Source organism: Cetorhinus maximus, chromosome 23 (assembly GCF_964194155.1).
Source record: "Cetorhinus maximus chromosome 23, sCetMax3.hap1.1, whole genome shotgun sequence".
NCBI lineage: Eukaryota > Metazoa > Chordata > Chondrichthyes > Lamniformes > Cetorhinidae > Cetorhinus > Cetorhinus maximus.
Window position 1 is genome coordinate 336,432 of NC_135901.1, and position 20,980 is coordinate 357,411.

Below are 20,980 nucleotides of genomic sequence, written 5' to 3' on the forward strand. Positions count from 1 at the left end.
ATAGGCTGCATCAAAGCTATCCTGCGGGTTAATGGCTACCATGACCAGACCAGGGGGTCGCTGTATAATCGCGCAAACTCATGAATGGGCCTAAGGCCTTGGGTCCTGAAAATGCCCAATCTACCTCAGATTATCCTGGAAGCATAAGGTGTCTCAAAAATTTAAGCAACACTGTTACTATGCAGTGGCAACATTAGTAATATTCTTCACTAACAGAATGCTGATGTGAAACCAAAAGGACATTCTGTCTACCACACAAATGAGTAACGTGGTATATGAATTTCAGTGCTGGGGTGTTGCCAGGTATGTAGCCCGTATGTCTCAATGACTGGCGGATCATATCAAGCAGCACATCTTTTTGGCTGTTCGCAACAGGCAAAGTACTGACTGTAGTTAACCAGACAGAGCTTGCAAAACTCAGAACATAGTGACTAACTGATGTGATTCTGCAATTGGACAACACTTACTAAACGATCCTGATTGTTCTAAGAATGAAACTAACAACCAATTTAAGATTATCAGTCAGACTCACAGTGTGGCTCACCAAGATTCAAACACCGGGCCCCATTTTTTTCAAACAGAAAGAACATTTCCATTCATTGCACCTTTTTCAACTAAACAGAAGCTTCGGGGACAGCCATTCCCTTGTTCATTCCCCAAGGCAATGAATTGACCAGTCAGAGTCAACTTGTCTGGTTTGAATTTTTAAGAAAAGCTTGGCAGTTACTGTTCCCTGGTGCATTCTCCATGGCGACAGCTCTACCAATCACAGTCCACTTGCCAACCAATCAGCACCCCTTTTTCATACCCGTTGTTCCCTTTGAGATTTGGTATTCTTGTGGATCTATCCTGATGAGGGCAAGATGAAAAGCTTCGACATCATGTCTCTTTTCTCGGCAATACTAAAGTTCTGTACTAGCAAGTGACTACCTGTTAATATCATTAATGTAGTTAATATGTTCCGAAGGAGAGTCAAATTGGACTCGAAATGTTAACTCTGTTCCCCTTTCCACAGATGCTGCCAACCTGCAGAATTTTTCCAGCACTTTGTTTTTATTTCAGATCTCCAACATCTGCAGTATTTTGCTTTTATATTAATCTGACCCTTAAGTGATTTATTTATGGCAGTTAATAACATTTATTCAAGTACAGTGCTTACTTTGTTAATTTGTTAATAAAGTGGTGTTAATTCATTGATATTTGTCTGGACTCAATTTCATTACCATTTTTTATTACTGACTGGGGTCTCCCTCTCTCTCTCTGCGCCTCGTGTTTCCCTCAGCACACTAACTGGGCTATCCATCAAATCTTGGGACATGCATGCTTCATACAAACAGTGAGATGGTGAGCAGGTTATTGCTGAGTAAGCGCTGCCTGATAGCACTGTTGATGAACCTTCCACTATTTTATGGCACAGTTCTAAAGAGTGAGCAGGGACAGAGGCTCCTGCGGGTCCATGTGCATTGATGGTGGAAATGGAAACAACAAGTGATTTCAAAAGGAAACTGGATGGGCACTTGTGGGAAATAAACTCACAGGGCTACAGTGACAGAATGGGCAATGGGACTGACTAGTTTGCCGTAGAGTCAGCACCATGGATTCGATGGGCCAAAAAGACCTCCTTCTCGGTCCTACTGAATCTGTGATCTAAAGAGCACAATTTCAGCTGCTCCAGTCTCTCCAACTGACTGGAGTCCTTCATCCCCAGTACCATTCAGATAAATCCTCTCTCCAGCTTCTCAAAGAGCTGCACATCTTTCCTAAAGAGTGGGGCCCGTATACGGGGTTCCGGTCTACAGTAATACAATTGAAAAGCAGGGAGGTTATGTTGAGCTTGTCTAGAACCATGGTTAGACTACACTGAGAGTAATGTCAACATTAGTGATCTCCATTTAGAACCAAAGAACACTACAGCACAGAAAACAGGCCATTCGGCCCTTCTAGTCTGTGCCGAAATATTATTCCGTTAGTCCCATTGACCTGCATCTAGTCCATAACCCTCCAGACCTCTCCCATCCATGTATCTATCTAATTTATTCTTAAAACTTAAGAGTGAGCCCGCATTTACCACGTCAGATGGTAGCTCGTTCCACACTCTCACCACTCTCTGAGTGAAGAAGTTCCCTCTAATGTTCCCCCTAAACCTTTCCCCTTTCACCCTAAAGCCATGTCCTCTCATGTTTATTTCTCCTAATCTAAGTGGAAAGAGCCTACTCGCATTTACTCTGTCTATACCCCTCACATTTTATGAAAAGGAAATAGAAGCACTGGATAAGGGGCGACAAAGATTCACAAGAATAATTCCAAAGCTGAGAGCATTTAACCCTCAGGAAAGGAGAGGGCTGTTTTTCTCCAGAAAAGAGAAGACTGAAGGGTGACCTGATGGAAGTCTTTAAGATTATGAAGGGGTTCAATAATTCAACAGGGATTTCATGAGAAACCTCTTTACCCAGTGAGTGGTGAAAATGTGGAACTCACCACCACAGTGAGTGGTTGAGGTGAACATCATGAATACATTTAAGGGGAAGCTAGATACATATATGAGGGAGAAAGGAATAGAAGGATATGCTGATGGGGGGAGATGAAGAGGGGTGGGTGGAGGCTCATGTGGAGCATAAATACTGACATAGAGCAATTGAACCGACTGGCCTGGCCCTGTGCTATAGACTCAATGGAACAGAAACAAATGTATTTATTTTAGATCTACCTATAGTGGTAGGAAGAACACTATTTACTATCCAGGATAAAATAAATGTCCTTCATCAGCTTTTGTGGATTATTTCAGTGGAAATGTGCCCACTCAGGCTCAAAGAGCATCTGCCCACTGGAAGCAAAGTCGTGAGACCGGCTAGTCCAGCAGAAAGAAACCCTCCGACCCTCCCACTTCACCAACTGTCAGAATGAACATGGTTCAGTCCTGGGTGTGATTAACAGCAGCAATAACAGCAGAATCCAACTCCTGTCATCACTTGTGAACTCGCTGGTGTCTCAGCAAGGTTGGATGACTGAGTGAATACCTTTCCACACTTGGAGCAGGTGAACAGTCTCTCCATGGTGTGAACTCGGTGGTATGCCAGGACAGAGGATGAAACACCAAATCTCCTCCCACACGCAAGGCAGGTGAATGGCCTTTCCCCGGTGTGAACTTGCTGGTGTCTCAGCAGGTGAGATGACTGAGTGAAGCCCATCCCACACACAGGTGAACAACATCTCCCCAGTGTGAACCTGTTGGTGTGTCAGCAGATGCTATGCCTGAATGAATCCCTTCCTACACAGGGAGCAGGTGAACAGCCTCACCCCAGTGTGAACTCGTTGGTGTGTCAGCAGGGTGGATGAATTACTGAATCCGTTCCCGCACTCAGGGCAGGTGAACGGTCTCCCTCCTGTGTGAACTCACAGGCGTGTCAGCAGTTGGGACGAATTACTGAACCCTTTCCCACACATAGAGCAGGTGAATGGCCTCTCCCCAGTGTCAATATAATTCCAGTGCAGGCAGGGAAGGCAATCCCTTCCAACAGTCTTTTCCATGGTTTCTCCAAGGTGCGGTTGTCCTTGTGTCTCTCGAGGGTTGATGATCGGTTGAAGCCTCATCCACATACAGAACACGTGTACAGTTTCTCCCTGCTGTGAATGGTGTGATGTGTTTTCAGGCTGTGTAACTGGTTAAAGGTCTTTCCACAGTCAGTGCACGGGAACACTCTCACTCGGGTATGTAGCCACACTGATGTTTGAAACCTTCTGAAGCAGACAGACCAGAAAACAGTTTTCCTCCTAGATTCAAAACTGATGAAATACATAAGCCAATGATATTCAGGTCCTGATGAATCGAGTGATTCTGTCAGATGTTGACGTGACCTTTCATTTGAGATTTCTGTCTGCAATCTGTCCTGCAAAATGAGTTCACAAAAGTCATCATTGTCAGCGGAGGATAGAAATTCAGAACAGACAATTTTAGATTCCGTGGAAAACTTTTTCCTCTCTTATTCCCCAAAAGCTCTAAATCTCCACCTCACACACTCTCCATTCTCACTCTGCTGTACCTGTTATACACCCTCCCAATTCTCCTGAAGGTGGTGATTCATGCCGATAGATCCATGTCGACTGCTTCTTGTATTGGACCTTAAAATTTTCATACAATGAAAAACAGGTTCCACAAAATCACCAGCATTTCCCCCCTCAGCATATTTGGCACTAATTCCAGTTACAGAGTCCCACAACTCTCTGTATTTCCCAGGGAGGGTGAAGAAAGTGATTTACTCACAGATGTTGGTCAGAGGAGGAAGTTTTAGTGTTTGCGAAGCTAAAAAGAAATGTTGTTATGTTTAAAATCAAACTACATGACTCGGAAGAAAATAAAGCGAAGACACTTCACAAAGTCCCGTCCCCTCCCCCCACCTTGCATCTGGCAACCCAGCGCGCAGGCGCAGAAAGCACTGCTGACCCGAGCTGCCTGGAGCAGGCGCAGTGCGGCTGCCGCCAGCGGTCACGCTCGATCTCTTTTTGGATCAGGCAGCCGCCGTAGACAAGGTGGGGAGTGGGAAGGGCAGTTCGCCGAGCGGCTTCTCGGCCTGTCCGGAGCCGTCAGCCGGTTACCTGGAAACCTTGTCTCGAGGACGAGGAGGGGGAGGGGGGGACAAAGGGCTCCCGTGTCCGCGCGCCTGGCCTGCAAGATTGGAACCCGAGGACGTCACCGCGAAGCAGTGATTCCCATTGGCTGGTTCAGGTCGGGTTCGATTGTGGACGTAACAATGCGGAAGTTTAACAATGAGCTTCAGGCTAAAACTTCTGTGCAACATCTGTGAGGAAATCAATGTATTTATTGTATGTCTATTTATTTTCTAATTCTGGTCTTAAATTGTTGACTTGCAGGAACTAAAAGGAAAAGAGTTAGTCCAGGGAGGGTGCAGTCTAGAAAGGTTGGCGCAATCTCTACTCTCAAAGACATTGACATCCTTTGCTCTCTCAGCTTGACACATTTATTTGTCTGGCTAAAAGAATGGTCTCTTTCCTGATGTACAGAATTAAAGGGATGGTTTTCCCAGAAGGCTAACATTTAAGAGGACATAGTAAGGTAGGACATGTCTTGTGTATAGATAGCGTACATCTAGTGTCATATGTTACATTCTAGATATTGTTGGTTCTCTGATAAAGTACATTATTTATTTCCAATTTTGTAATGTAGCACCGTATATGTCCAGCTATCGAGTCATTATAGCTTAGAAGGAGTCCATTTAAGGGACAGTAACTTAATATCAGACAGAGATATGTCTAGTGCTGTTATATGGTACATATTATTTATGATTCTCTAATTAGGTACATTCAGTTAATTTCTAGTCTTGTATTACAGAAATGTAGTTACGTTATATATTTCCAGTCACAGAGACATTACGGTACAAAAGGGTGTCCATTCAGCAACTCAAGTCCATGCCGACTCTCTGCAAAGCAATCCAATCAGTCCCATTTCCCCTCTATATCCCCGTTCCTCTGCAATTTTATTTCCTTCAAATCAATTTCATACATCCATCCAATTTCATTTTGAAATTATTGATCATCTTTTCTCCCAATACCCTCTGCGGCAGTGAGTTGCTGTATGTGTGTGTGTTCGGGAGAATGGATCTGCTGATCAGCATGAATTGGCACCTTCAGAAGAATTGGGAGGATGTTTATTAGGTCCAGCAGAGTGACAATGGAGGCAGGGTGTGTGGGACAGAGATTTACAACTCCTAGGGGAATGAGAGAAGAAAGAATGTTCCATTGGTTCTGAATTTCTATCCTGTACTGACTGATGACTTTTGTAAACTTCTTTTACAGGATATTTGAAGGGGTGGAATTACGGATGGGAAACTCAACTGAAGCATCACGTTAAGATCTGATACAGCAACTTGATTCACCAAAATCTGAATATCATCAGTCTTTGATTCCATAAGAGAAAGGTTTGTCTGTTCTGTCTGCATCCATAATTTAAAAAAATTAGTATGACTGGAAAAGCACTGAGAGACACACACACACCCAAGTGAGAGTGTTCCAGTAAACTGACTGTGGAAAGAGCCTTAACCAGTTCCACAGCCTGTTTGCACCATTTACACTGGGGAGAGACCATACACATGTTTTGTGTGTGGATGAGGCTTCAGCTGACAGTCAAGCTAGAGAGAAACAAGGACACTTGCATCATGGAGAAACCGTGGAAATGTGAGGACTGTGTGAAGGCATTCAGATCTCCATCTTTGCTGGAGATTCATCGACGCACACACACTGGGGAGAGGCCGTTCACCTGCTCTGAGTGTGGGAAGGGATTCAGCGATTCATCCAATCTGCTGGCACACCAGCGGGTTCACACTGGGGAGAGGCCGTTCACCTGCTGTGTGTGTGGGAATGGATTCAGTCAACTATCCAACCTGTTGCGACATCAGCGAGTTCACACTGGGGAGAGGCCATTCACCTGCTCCCAGTGTAGGAAGGGATTCACTCGGTTATCCAGCCTGCAGACACACCAGCGAGTTCACACTGGGGAGAGGCCATTCACCTGCTCCATCTGTGGGCAGGGATTCAGTGATTCATCCACTCTGCGGCAGCACCAACAACTGCACAGTGGGGAGAGGCCGTTCACCTGCTCTGATTGTGGGATGGGATTCACTCAGTTATCCAGGCTGCTCAGACACCAGCCAATTCACACTGGGGAGAGACCGTTCACCTGCTCCGTGTGTGGGAAGGGGTTCACTCGGTTATCCAGCATGCTCAGACACCAGCGAGTTCACAAGTGATCACAGTCGTTGGATTCTGTTGTTATTCACATCCAGTGGAAAGGTAGACTGTTTCAGAATGAAGATAGCTCTAACTATTGTGGAAAGGATAGTAGAAATTAAAAATAAAGATACTCCCCAGAGTGGTAAAGAGATAGTGTAGAGGATGGAACTGAGTCAAAAAGACTGATATGTTTTCACAGTCATAGAGTTGGACATTTGAAATCAGATTATTGGAGATTAAAAAGTAAACCAGTGGCATTGGTAAAAGTGGCTGATGTTTCTCCAGAGAAAGTTGCACCAAAGGGGGAAGCTTGTGAGAAATCAATACCTTCTAATGTATTTACCATGGGTGAAAATAGAGACTTGAGGGATTATGAAGGATTTATATTTGAAGAGGAAGTCACTCCATTTTTGTCCAAGAAAGAGCCTGGAAAGATTGTTATCCTTAGAGACACTGGCTCATCTCAGAGCTTATTGTTAACAAAAGATTTAGACTTTTCTTCAAGATGTTCGCTGAACAAAAATGTATTGGTTCGGGGTGTTGATGGGGAGTGTGTGCCTATCCCATTGTGTAAAGTCAGTTTAAACTATGCTTTCGTAGAAGGTCTGTTATTGTTGGTGTTATTATGTATGTAGATTTTATATTGGGGAATGATATAGGCTCCTCTGACAGCACCTTCCAAACCCACGACCACTACCATTGAGAAGGACAAGGGCAACAGGTAGATGGGAACACCACCACCTGGAAGTTCCCCTCCAAGTCACACACCGTCCTGACTTGGAAATATATTGCCGTTCCTTCACTGTCGCTGGGTCAAAATCCTGGAACTTCCTTCCTAACAGCACTGTGGGTGTACTTACACCACATGGACTGCAGCAGTACAGGAAGGCAGCTCACCACCACCTTCTCAAGGGCAACTAGGGATCGGCAATAAATGCTGGCCTAGCCAGCGAAGCCCACATCCCGTGAATTAAAAAAAAAAATAGTAGGTGATATTGTTTTTCCACTTTCTGGGACCGTGATCACAGTTCAGAAGATGTTCCTGTGAGTAAAAAAAACCCTTGCCTATTCGTGACCCGGTTAACCAACAAACTGATACAAATAAAGATATTGATGTGTCCACCCTAGTCATGGACAGTGCAGAGTTAGGAAAAGTGCCTGAAACATCTCAAGATAAAAGCCCACCACAGAAGGAACTAAGATCTAAAAGGTACCCTAAAGGATTAATGACACCGAACACTGAATTATATGTAGCTGCCTGTGCTGAGACAGAACAAGATATAACAGCAGCAGGAGTTCAGGCAAAGGGACGGTTCACAGAAAAAACACTTCAAACTCCAAAATGATTGGAATGAAATAGTTTGTGAGTGACGTGGAAGACTCAAAATGTTTGAAAAAAGAATTGAAAGTCCAGAATGAAGAAGCTGTCAACATCACTGGAAAGAAATTAAATTAAACTCGATCTGAATGAGATTAGGTGAACCGAAAGGATTATAAACTGTTCAAAGACCAGACCACACAGGAGTATCAAAAATTTTTGCTTGAACATAAAAAGCATTTTGTGATGAGAGATGTATATTTTTATATTTTTGTGATGATGTTTTGTGTGTAGAAAGCTGGGGGTGTGTGTCCAGGGTTAATTAAGCAAGGGGGAGGTTACTAGAGACAGGTTGTCTGTGAGGTCTAAGAGATGAAAGGTTAAAGGTGTTAGGTTTGTGCATGTGGTGCAGAGGTTATGGTGGGTTTGAGTTACAAGTAAATAGGTTGGTTCTGAAATTTGCGTTGTGATATCAGTGGGAAATGGGTTTTTCAGCTTTGAATTTCAAAAAGGGAGTTCAGAAGTAACAGGGGACATTTGCATCTAACAGGGATTCTATGAGTAATTAGGGGAAGGCATATTAAATTTTATTGACCCAAAAGTAGAGGCAAAACAGAAAACATGAAATATTTTTATATTTGGAGAAGTTGAGTTTCAAAGAGGTGTTTCAGGACAATGGAACCTGAGATGAAAGGGGAAAAAGATATTTAAGGAAAGGGGTGTTTAACTGTTGAGGGTTGCTGTGGGTGAACCCACTGAGGTTCAGCTTCTCTGTGTGTGTGCGGCTAAGAAACTGTAAAAGTTTAGAATTGGAGGCAGCCACCCAGTGTTAAGCCAGGAGTCTTTGTTTTAGGAAACAGTTTGTTTCTGAACCTTCTTTTGGAATCCCATATCAGAGTGGAAGTACCTGAGAAGTCGTGAGGTACACCTTTATTAAAGTGATAATAATTCCTTGACTTGGATAATGTTTACTGGATTTTTATGGTTAAAATCTATAAGGGATTGTTGCCAAAAAGGTAGTGCAGTCGTGTACTTTTGACCAAGCATATTTTTGAGGGTTGTTCTGTAAGGCTGTTCTAACTTTTATCTTGTGCGCTTAAGTTTTCCTTTTTAATAAATCCTTTAATTTTAAAAATTCTAAAGGTATGACTGGAGTTCTGTGTTTTTGAAGTCAGTAGCTCTTCCTCCTTGTTTTCACAAAAAAAGTTTATGATCAGCGAGACAGACTTCACTCGAGTCTGACTTGCTCAGCAATAACATCAGCTGTGGTCGTAACATTTTGAGTGACATTCTTAAAATGGCAAAAGAAGATTTTTACCAGTGACCTACACAGCAGATTAGCTTGGAAGCATTGGAAAAATAACAAGGGACTGAGCAGCCACAGTCAAGAGATGATAAATGAAAGTTTAACCTCTGAGAATAGCTGGAACTGAGGAGAACTCTCCACAGCACTGTGACATACTTGATGTGCCTTATGAGAGAATCATGGGGAAACTAAGATGTAAACCTGAGGGCACAACATATGTAGTTAAAAACCATATTAAGTTATTAGTACTTGCTTTGTTTAATTCTTTTATATACAATAAAGTTTGTTTTGGTAAAAAAAACAAGTGAAATCTTGTTGTGTAGCTTTATTGGCTAAAATGAGGTGTTTGGCTTTCTTTTGAGCGTAGTGACAATGCCAAGGCCGTTTCTTGTTTCCTCCTTGGTTGGGACGTAACATGTGTCCACATGTCCACTTCATTCTTCCACTGGTCATATGGCTCAGACTCCGAGAGCATTCGTGGGTAATCAGACCCTGACAATTTCCACTTGCTTTCAGCCATTTCTCACAAAAGCTGCTAGGATTGTAGGTCTCTGTGTGAAATCTTATTTTCCTTGCGTTTCAAACCTTCACCATTAGACAAACATTCTCTGTTACCATGTTATAATACTGATAGCCTTATGGTAAAAGAAGAAACTGCAGCCAATCTTTACTTGGTATAGATTTATTCACAGAGTGAAACATTACAGCTATAGGCCTCCTGGTTCCACTCTATGTCAGTAAGTGTCTCTTATACGGGCTTATGTAACCATCCAATCAATGCCCTCCACCTGCAGATACTTAACCTCAATTGATACAATTAACACCAACGGTCAGAGCATCTAAAAGGCTCTAATTGGTGTGACTGCCATGGTGTCTCAGCAGCTCGGATGAATGAGTGATTCCTTCCCACAAACTGAGCAGGTGAACAAATCTCTCCATTGTGAATTCGCTGGTGCTTCAGCAGGTTGGATAAATCACTGAATCCTTTCCCACACACGGAGCAAGTGAATGGCCTCTCTCCACTGTGAACTCGCTGATGTGTCTGCAAGTGGGATGACTGAGTGAATCCTTTCCCACACTCAGAGCAGGTGAACAGCTTCTCCTCACTGTGAACTTGCTGATGTCTCTGCAGGTTGGATGAATCACCGAATCCCTTCCCACAGTCAGAACAGGTGAACGGCTTCTCCCTGATGTGAACTCGCTGGTGTTTCAGTAAATCGTACGACATTCTAAAGCTCTTTGCGCAGTGACAGCAGCTGAACGGTCTCTCCTCAGTGTGAGTTCCTACCTGATGGTCCATCAGCGCTTAGTGTGTAAAGCAGCTCCCACAGTCAGAGCATTGAACAGGTTTCCCATTGGTCTGAGTACCTTGGCGCCCCAGCGGACTGGGCTGACTGAATCCCTTCCCACACATGGAGCAGGTGAATCGCCTCTGCCTGGTATGAATGTGCTGGTGTCTCACCAGGCTGGATAACTGAGTGAATCCCTTCCCACACTGAGAGCAGGTGATTGGCTTCTCCCTGGTGTGAATGTGTTGGTGTGTCAGCAGGAGGGATGAGTGAGTGAATCCCTTCCCACACTCAGAGCAAGTGAACAACCCCTCACCAGTGTGAAATCGCTCATGATTCCACAGGGCAGATGACCGTGTGAATCCCTTTCCACACATGGAGCAAGTGAACGGTCTCTCCCCAGTGTGAACTCACTGGTGTATCAGCAGGTTGGATGAATCACTGAATCCCTTCCCACACTCAGAGCAGGTGAATGGTCTCTCCCCGGTGTGAACTCGCTGATGTCTCCGCAGGGTGGATGAATCAATGAATCCCTTTCCACACACGGAGCAGATGAACGGCTTCTCCTCACAGGGGGCACGGAATCCCTTCCCACAGTCCCCACATTTCCATGGTTTCTCCATGGTGTGGGGGTCCTTGTGTCTCTCCAAGTTCTACAATCAGTTGAAGCCTCATCTACACACACAACACGTGTCTGGTTTCTCCCTGCTGTGAATGTTTTTCAGCTCTGTAACTGGTTAAAGCTCCTTTCATAGTCAGTGCAGTGGCACACATTCACGAGGATGTGTGCATCTCAGTGCTTTTCAAGTTAGATTAATGTTTAAAACCTTTTGAAACAGGCAGACATTTCTCTTTCTAAATTCATAGGCTGATGTCACTCACGTCCCAATGCGTTGGGTAGCTCTGTCAAATCTTGACGTGATGTTTGGTTTGATATTTCTGTCTGTAAATCCTCCTCTTCTAATATCCTGTAAAAGGAGTTTACAAAAGTGATCACTGTCAGTACAGGATAGAAATTCAGAATAGACAATTCAAATTTCTATGGAACATTCTTTCCTCCCTCAATCCCCAAAAGCTGTAAACCTCAGTCCCACACTCTCCCTCTATCCTCACTCTGCTGTACCTAAAACACACCCTCCCAATTCTCCTGAAGGTTCTGATTCATGCTGATCGACAGATCCATGCTCACTGCTTCCTGTACTGGACACAGAGACCTGAAAATCTTCATGCAGGCTGTCAGCCTAATATAAATATGTTTATGTTACTAGACTAAAAATTAGTATAATGTACAGTCCCGTATCACTTGGTTAGAGGAAAAGCTCCATTTATGCAGTGAGTGGTCATGACCTGGTGAAAGTGAAGACAATCAATGATTCAAAATGAAATTGGATGTGCAGTTGAAAAAATGAACTTGCCGGGGAACCAAGATATAAAGGGGGAATGGGGCTGACTGGATTGCTATACAGGGAGTCGGCATGGACTTGAGTTGTCAAATAGAATCCTTCTGTGCCACAATGACTCTGTGACTGGAAATATATAACGTAGCTACAGTACTATATTAGAAGATTAAAAATAACAAAATGTGTTATAGAGCCATAAATATTATACCTAATATGTAACATATAACAACACTAGACATATCTTTGTTGTTATGATTCCCATGGAGACCGATAACGTTAAAATAAACACATTCCCAGACAAACCCAATGGAATGAACCGAAGGACAAGGTTTCACTTTTTTAATTTTTCCTGTAACAATCAAACTAAAATCAACACAAATGAAACATGCATTAACAGACAAGCAGGATTTGAATAGACAGGATAAGTTTGACTTTAAACAGTTTGTACAATAAAAAACAGGTTCCACAAAATCACCAGCATTTCCCCCCTCAGCATATTTGGCACTAATTCCAGTTACAGAGTCCCACAACTCTCTGTACTTCCCAGGGGAGGGAAAGATAGTGTTTTATTCACAGATGTTAGACAGAGGAGGAAGTTTTAGTGTCTGTGCGAAGTTAATAACAAACGCTGTGCTGTTTAAAATTTAACTCAGAAATAAATGAAGGGAAGACATTTTGTAAACTCCCCCCCCCCCCCAGCGCGCAGGCGCAGAAAGCGCTGCTGACCCGAGCTGTCCGGAGCAGGCGCAGTGCGGCTGCCGTCAGCGGTCACTCTCGATCTATTTTTGGACCCAGCCAACCGCCGTAGACAGTGGGGGGGAGGGGGAGTTCGCCGAGTGGCTTCTCGCTCTGGCCGGGGACGTCAGCTGGTTACCCGGAAACCTTGGCTCGAGGAGGTGCAGGGGGAGCGGGAACAATGGGTAGGGGTGGGACTCCCGTGTCCGCGCGCCTGGCCTGCAGACTGCAACCCGAAGACGTCACCGCGGGGCAGAGTGATTCCCATTGGCTGATTCAGGCAAGGTTCCATGGTCGACGTCACAATGCGGAAGTTGGACAATGAGCTTCAGACTAAAACGTCCTCCTCTGGGTAACATCTGTGGGGAAATCAATGTTTCCTCATTTTTATTTATTTTCTAATTCTGGGCTTAAATTGTTGAATTGCGGGAACTGAAGGAAGGAAGTGAATCCAGGCAGGGTGGAGACTCTAGAAAGGTTGCCCCAGGACTCAGTAAAAAGGGTGGTTTGTCCAGGTAATGGCTGGTATTTAACGGGACAGTACAGTAATATGAGAAAATGCTGAGCTGGTTAAACCTTAACTCAATGGAGCTCAGAAGAATGAGACGTGATTTTATTGAAACAAATAGGATCCTGAGGCTGTTTGACAGGGTAGATGCTTGGAGAATGCTTCACCTCGCAGGGGATTCTAGAATTAGGGGTCACAGTATAAAAAGTGTTCTCTCATTTAAGGTGGGGAGGAATTTCTTCTCTCAGAGGGGCATTACTCTTTGGAATTCTCTTCCACAGGGAGTACTGCAGGCTGGGCCATTGAATACATTCAAGGCTGAGTTGGACACATTTTTGACCGACAAGGGAGTCAACATTATGGGGACAGGCAGGAATGTGCAGTTAAGGCCACATCAGATCAAGTAGGATCTTATTGAATGGTGGAGCAGGCTTGATGGGATGAATGGCCTTCTCCTTATCCATTTCTTATAATCTCTCCAGGAAAGGAAGCAGTGAGCATGGATCTGTTCAGGAGAATTGCGACGGTGAATTTTTGGCACAGCAGAATGAGAATGGAGCGATTGTGTGTGGGATAGAGATTTACAGGTTTTAGGGAACAAGAGATGAAAGAATGTGCCGTAGAAACGAGAATTGCCTGTTCTGAATTTCCCACCTTTACTGACAGTGATGACTTTTCTAAACTCCTTTTACAGGATATTAGAAGGGGAGGATTTGTAGTCAGAAATCTCAAACCAAACATCACGTCAAGATCTGACGGAGTCACTCAATTCATCGGGACCTGAATATCATCAGCCTTTGAATCTAATGGAGAAATGTTTGTCTGTTCTGATTGCTTCATAAGGTCTTAAAGTTCAATGTGACTGGAAAAGCATCAAGATGCACACGCCCACGTGAGAGTGTTCTCGTGCACTGACTGTGGAAACAATATTAACCATTTACACAGCTTGACAAAAACATCAGACCATTCACAGCATGGAGAGACTGTACACGTGTTCTGTTTGTGGATGAGTCCTCAACTGATCGTCGAACCTGGAGAGTCACAAGGACACCCACACCATGGAGAAACGGTGGAAATGTGGGGACTGCGGGAAGGGATTCCAGTCCCCTTCTGCACTCGAAATTCATCGACGCATTCACACCGGGGAGAGGCCATTCACGTGCTTTCTGTGTGGGAAGGGATTCGCTCGGTCATCCAACCTGCTGACACACCAGCGAGTTCACACTGGGGAGAGGACATTCACTTGCTCTGTGTGTGGGAAGGGATTCACTCGGTCATCCAACCTGCTGACACACCAGCGAGTTCACACCGGGGAGAGGCCATTCACCTGCTCTGAGTGTGGGAAGGGATTCGCTCATTTTTCCGCCCTGCAGACACACCAGCGAATCCACACTGGGGAGAGGCCATTCACCTGCTCTGTGTGTGGGAAAGGATTCACTCAGTTATCTAGCCTGCTGAGACACCAGCGAGTTCACACTGAGGAAAGACCATTCACCTGCTCTGCTTGTGGGAAGGAGTTCAGTAATTCATACAACTTGTTGACACACCAGCGAGTTCACACTGGGGAGAGGCCGTTCACGTGTTCTGACTGTGGGAAAGGATTCACTCAGTTAGCCAACCTGTTGAGACACCAGCGAGTTCACAAGTGATTACAGGGGCTGGATTCTGCTGTTATTGCTACTGGTATAAGCTACTAGTTCGACCTCAGCTGGAGTATTGTGTACAGTTCTGGGCACCACACTATAGGAAGGATGTGAATGGATTAGAGACAGTGCAGAAGAGGTTTACGGGAATGGCTCCAGGGATCAGAAACTTCAGTTATGAGGATAGGTTGGAGAGGTTGGAACTGTTCTCCTTGGAGTAGGGAAGGCTAAGAGGAGAGTTGATAGAGGTGTCCAAAATTATGAGGGGGCTGGACAGAGCACATGGGGAGAAACTGTTCCCACTCAAAGAAGGGTCAAGAATGAGGGGGCAAAGATTTAAAGTGAGTTGCAAAAGAAGCAAATGTGATGTGAGAGAAAAACCTTTTCACGCAGCGAGTGGTTTGAGTCTGGAATGTACAGCCTGGGAGTGTGATGGAGGCAGGTTCAATCGAGGCATTCAAGAGGACATTGGATGATTATTTGAATGGAAAAAATGTGCAAGGATACGGGAAAAAGGCAGGTCAATGGCACTAAGTCATAATGTTCATTCGGAGAGCCAGTGCAGACTGGATGGGCCGAGTGGCCTCTGATGCCATAACAATTCTGTGATTCTGTTAACCACATCCAGGACTGAACAATGTTCATTCTGACAGTTGGTGAAGTGGGAGGGTCAGAGGGTTTCTTTCTGCTGGACTGGCTGGTCTCTCAACTTTGCTTCCAGTGGGCTGATGCTCTTTGAGCCTGGGAGTGCATATTTCCACAGAAATGATCCACAAAAGCTGATGAAGAAAATTTATTTTATCCAGGATAATAAATCGTGTTTTTCCTACCACGACAGGTAGATCTAAAATATATACATTTGTCTCTGTTCCATGGAGTCTATAGGACAGGCCAGGCCAGTCAGCACAATTGGTCTATGTCAGTACTTATGCTCCACATGGGCTTCTACCCACCCTCTTCATCTTCTCCATCAGCATATCCTTCTATTCCTGTCTCCCTCATGTATGTATCTAGCTTCCTCTTCAATGTATTCATGTTATTCAGCTCAACCACTCGCTGCGGTAGTGAGTTCCACTTTCTCACCACTTGCTGGGTAAGGAGGTTTCTCATGAAATCCCTATTGGATTATTGAACCCCTTCATAATCTTAAGGACTTCCATCAGGTCACCCTTCAGCCTTCTCTTTTCTAGAGAAAAGTCCCCCAGCCTTTCCTGAGGGTTAAATGCTCTCAGTTCTAGTATTATTCTTGTGAGTTTTTATTGCCCCTTCTCCAGTGCCTCTATTTCCTTCTTCTAAATGGAAATCACAAATATTGACACTACTCCCAGTGCAGTCTAACATGGTCCTAAACAAGTTGACCTCCCTAGTATCTAGTGAACTAGCATCTTATACCAGTAGCATAACCTCCCTGCTTCTCAATTCTGTCCCTCTAGAAAGGAACCCTATATATGGGCCAACATTTAAGGAAAGATGTGAAATTCTTTGAGAGGCTGGAAACAGGATTTACAAGATGACAGACTTCAGTTAGTTGGAGAGACTGGAGCAGCTGAAATTCCTCTCTTTATGTCATAGAATCATTAAGATAAGGAATGGGACCATTCAGCCAATCAATTGCATGACAGCTGTCCAGAGTAAACTGGTCAGTCCTATTGTCCCATTCCATCCCCACATGCCTGTAGGTTTATTTCCCACAAGTGCCCACCCAATTTCCTTTCAAAATCACTCCATCATCTCTGCTTCTATCACTCTCATTGGAAGCAGATTCCAGGTCTTTGCCACTCACTTTAAATGGCTACAAGACTCAGAGAGCAGAGATGGAGCACATTAGGCCCATCGTGCTCATGCTGGCTCTTTGAAAAACTACCCAATTAATTCAGTCGCCCTGCAGTTTACTTTTGCTTTCAAAAATCTGTCCAGTTCCCTTTTAAAAGATCGAGCTGAATCTGCTTCTCGCAAAGTTTTCAGGGAGTGAATTCTAAATCACAACAACTTACTGTTCTAAAACAAATAATTCAGGATATAGTGTGTTTGAAGTTTCACATAGCATTCGAGATGGTATCAAAGACGTGATTATTACACAAAATTAAGGCTCAATCTTTATCAATGGTTTTGAGGAAGAGATTGAAATATATCCAAGTTTGTGGACAATCAGAAAAAAATGCATTTCTGTAGCACCTCTCAGGACCACAGGACTCCCTAAAGCGTTTTACAGCCAATGCAGCAGTTTTGAAGTGTAGTCAATGGTATAATGTAGGAAACTGTAGGCAGGTCTGCGTAATGAAATTCAGTTTTAAAAATCAATCGCTTTCATAATATATTCACTGTTATAAGTAACAAGGTCAAGGAAGCCATCTTAACCTCTACAAGGATTGTTGCCTTTTCACATTCTGCAACTTCACTTTATTGACAATATGTTCATTTTGTATTAAAGCCCATCATAAAACATATGATTATTCAGTAATGAGTCTTGATTAAGTTATCATTAGTCACTCAATGCAAAAGACAATTATATTGTAGTGGCTGGATCTTTATTTTTAAACATTAAGACTGGAAAAGGAGACACGTCTAAGCTTTTCATCTTGCACTCATCAGGACACTTGCAAGAATATCAATATAAGGGTGTAACAACAATTTATACTGTATGTGAAGTGGCATTGCCATGGGGAATGCACCACTGATGGTGACTGACAGTTAGCTTCCAAGCATTGTTTGAAATTTAAACCAGGCAGCTTGACCCTGATTGGTCAAGACATTGCCCTGAGGAATGAGTCAGCGATTGGCTGTCACTTATTTTGTTTAGCTGAAACAGACACAATGTATGTACTTGTTCTTTCTGCCTGCAAAGAACAGGGACCTATGTATTAATATATGTAGCTTCCTGTACATACAAAAGTGCCACATTTCAAGCCCAACTGACAATCTTAAATTGGCTGTCAGCATAATTCTTAGCACATTGAAGGTAGGCCTGTGGTAGACCGTGGTAGATAACCCCCTGGCAGATTTCTCAACTCGTACGTCAAGGAAAGGGAGTTCATTTGACTGCTCCATTTCAAAGGTGAATTTGAGTACAGGATGGAGCCTTCATTGGTCAATATACACATTGGGATTCTTACAGCTGCACACACTATAAGACTGGCCCTATCGACAACCTTGTAAATAGGGCGCATCAAAGGCATCCTGAGGAATAATGGCCACCCTGATCAAATTGTTTTGTGCTGTATATCATGCAAACTCATGAACGGGCCTAAGGCCATATAGGGAAATTGATGTTTTTTGATTAGTCTTAGTTTAGATCACATGATCAAATTATATTGATCAATTAACTTTATGGTATATTATCCTTTTAAACTGTAACCAATAGAGGACGTCAGCATTTAATATCATGTGACTCTGCTTAGCTTCACTTGACAGATAAAGGCACTACGGACTTTAGACACAATGGAGGTAACATACTAATGAGTTAATTACAGAACAACTGCTGAAGAGGCCCCTGTTGTATGCATTTCCATTTCACAGAGCCACATTGTGAGAACTTGCCACTTTCAAGGTTGAACGGGCAAGCTTACATCCCCCCACATCGTAATACCTTATCGAAACCTGGTGTTATCAGCAAAGGAAAGTTAGGAAAGATTTATTGTAGAGAGGAGGGAAAGAATAACAACAGCTGTGTTCTACATTAAGCTAGTTTTAATTCATAGTGTTTTCGAAGAAAGCAATTACATTTGGCTCAATGTATTCTTTGTATTAATCTTTGTTGTTACTTTTTATAACATTGTGTTTTGTAACTGTATAATCCTTTTAGACTTTTATCACTCAAGACTATGTAATAACTGAATGTAGAAGGAGACTTTACGACCTTACATTTTAAACACTAATTATTGATATGCACTTATATTTTATATGCACTCTTATAACTTTTAAGTATTACCTATTTTGTAATCTTCTGTAATAGGCCTACATAGTTTTAAGCAACTTTTCTATTCTATCCTTTGTTTTAAAAGTAGAGTAACAATTACCAACAGCACAAAAAAGAAACACCTAGCAAATGGCCTCGAAAGTCACTGATAAAGGTTTTGATTTAATAAGGAACCTGCACCAATTCAGCAAAGTTTGAGACAACCATCTCAAGGTATCATTCATGAGGCATGACAGCATATTGAACAAATAGCCAAGGAAGATATCATAAAACCTCATTTTATCTTGGTAAGAAGTTATTAAAATAACAGAAACAAACTTTAATGAGGAGGATGATCCTATAAGTAACTGGAATTTTAAGGAACCAGTCTGGGGATACTGGTAGGTGACATCAATCGATGACAATCACCCTTGGGAACCAATCACAGATTGATCACACACCCCTTGAGCCACTTAGAAAATAGCCTCGCCTTGTTTAGGCCAATCAGAATGCAATATCATTGATCATACTGTGGATTGTGACTTGTAATGAGTTAATAAGCAGCAGCTTTCACCAAGCCGCGCTGAATTTGAAACTGAAAACTGCTTGTTGGCTGAAAGCAGAAAACCAGAAGGCTCCAGAGAGAGAAAGAAGACCAAGTGTCGACCTGCATCCAAAGCTGAACCGGGAAGCAAGAACCGTAGTACGCCTGTAAAGTCACTGCCCTGCTGTGATAAGTATGAACTTAGAACTTATTAAAGTTTCCTGAATCACTTGTTTCCTATTGCCTGAATGGTTAAAGTCTCAAATGAACAAAATTGGAATTTAAGTTCAAATGGTACTGAGAACTTTCTGCTGTCACTTTCGGCCCTGAAAAGTGCCCAGTCTACCTCAGGAAGGGCAAGGTATCTGAAAAATGTATGCAACAGATGAAGCTAGCAGTTTCATGCTGCTACTATGTAGCAGCAACATGAATGGTAGTCACCACTAACAGAATGCTGCCATCAAGCCAAAAAGACATTTTACCTATCACAGAAATGAGTAATGTGGTATATAAATTTCAGTGCCAGTGTGATGCTGGGTATGTAGGCTGTACATCCCAAAGACTGGCAGATCCTATCAAACTGCATGTCCCAGCCGCTGTTCACAACGGGCAGGGTACAGACTGTAGACAACCAGCCCGTGCTTGCAAAACTCAAAACACAGTGGCCAACATTAGATGTGATTCTACAATTGGACATTTGCTAAGTAACTCTCAATGAACTTAGAATTACACTCACAACCAATTTAAGATTGCCAGTCAGGCTTGCAATGTGGTGCATTGCGTCTACTGGAAGCTACATATATTAATACACAAGGCCCTGTTCTTTGCAGACAGAAAGAACATGTACAAAGATTGTGTCTATTTCAATTGAACAGAATAAGTGACAGCCATTTGCTGACTCATTCCTCAGGGCAATGTCTTGACCAATCTGACCCCATCCAATGACTTACTATTCCCTACTCTGATTCTATCAAACTCCCTAAGTATTCTATTTACCTCGGTGCTACTCTCTGATGTATCCCCCTTATCAGTTAATACTTCACTACTTCCCACTGGCAGTTTTTCTGCTCTCCAATCTGATTTTTCCTTCAGGTTCCTACCCCTCTCCCAATCTAGTTTAAACCCTCCCCAACAGCACTAGCAAACCTCCCAACAAAGACATTAGTCCCAGTCCTGTTAAGGTATAACCCGTCCTTCTTGTACAGATCCCACCTGCCACAGAACCAATCCTAATGCCTCAGAAATCGAAAGTCCTCCCTCCTACTCCATTTCTCCAGCCAAATGTTGAACAGCTCAATATTTCTATTGTTATGTTCACGAGCACATGGCACTGGGAATAATCCTGGGATTACTACTCTTGAGGTCCTGCTCTTTAATTCCCTCCCTAACTCCCTAAAATCTGCTTTCAGGACCTCATTCCTTTTCCTACCTATGTCATTGGTCCCAATGTGCATCATGACCTCTGGCTGTTCACCCTCTGCCAAAAGAATGTCCTGCAGCCACTCTGTGACATCCTTGACCCTGGCACCAGGGAGGCAACATACCATCCTGGAGTCAGGCCTATAGCTGTAGAAACAACTGTCTGCTCCCCTAACTAT

At 43.4% G+C, this 20,980-nt stretch overlaps 1 protein-coding gene across 1 annotated transcript in view; it reads left to right on the forward strand.

Annotated features, from left to right (window-relative positions):
* The window catches only part of LOC144697690 (uncharacterized), a 31,232-nt gene extending 16,232 nt beyond the window's left edge, over positions 1 to 15,000 (forward strand). Inside the window, exons 5-6 of the mRNA XM_078569703.1 lie at positions 6,029 to 6,757; positions 14,322 to 15,000. Coding sequence (XP_078425829.1) covers positions 6,029 to 6,757; positions 14,322 to 14,949 — 1,357 coding nt within the window. The 3' untranslated portion in view covers positions 14,950 to 15,000. The remainder of the gene's footprint in view (positions 1 to 6,028; positions 6,758 to 14,321) is intronic.
* The last annotated feature ends 5,980 nt before the right edge of the window (positions 15,001 to 20,980 follow it).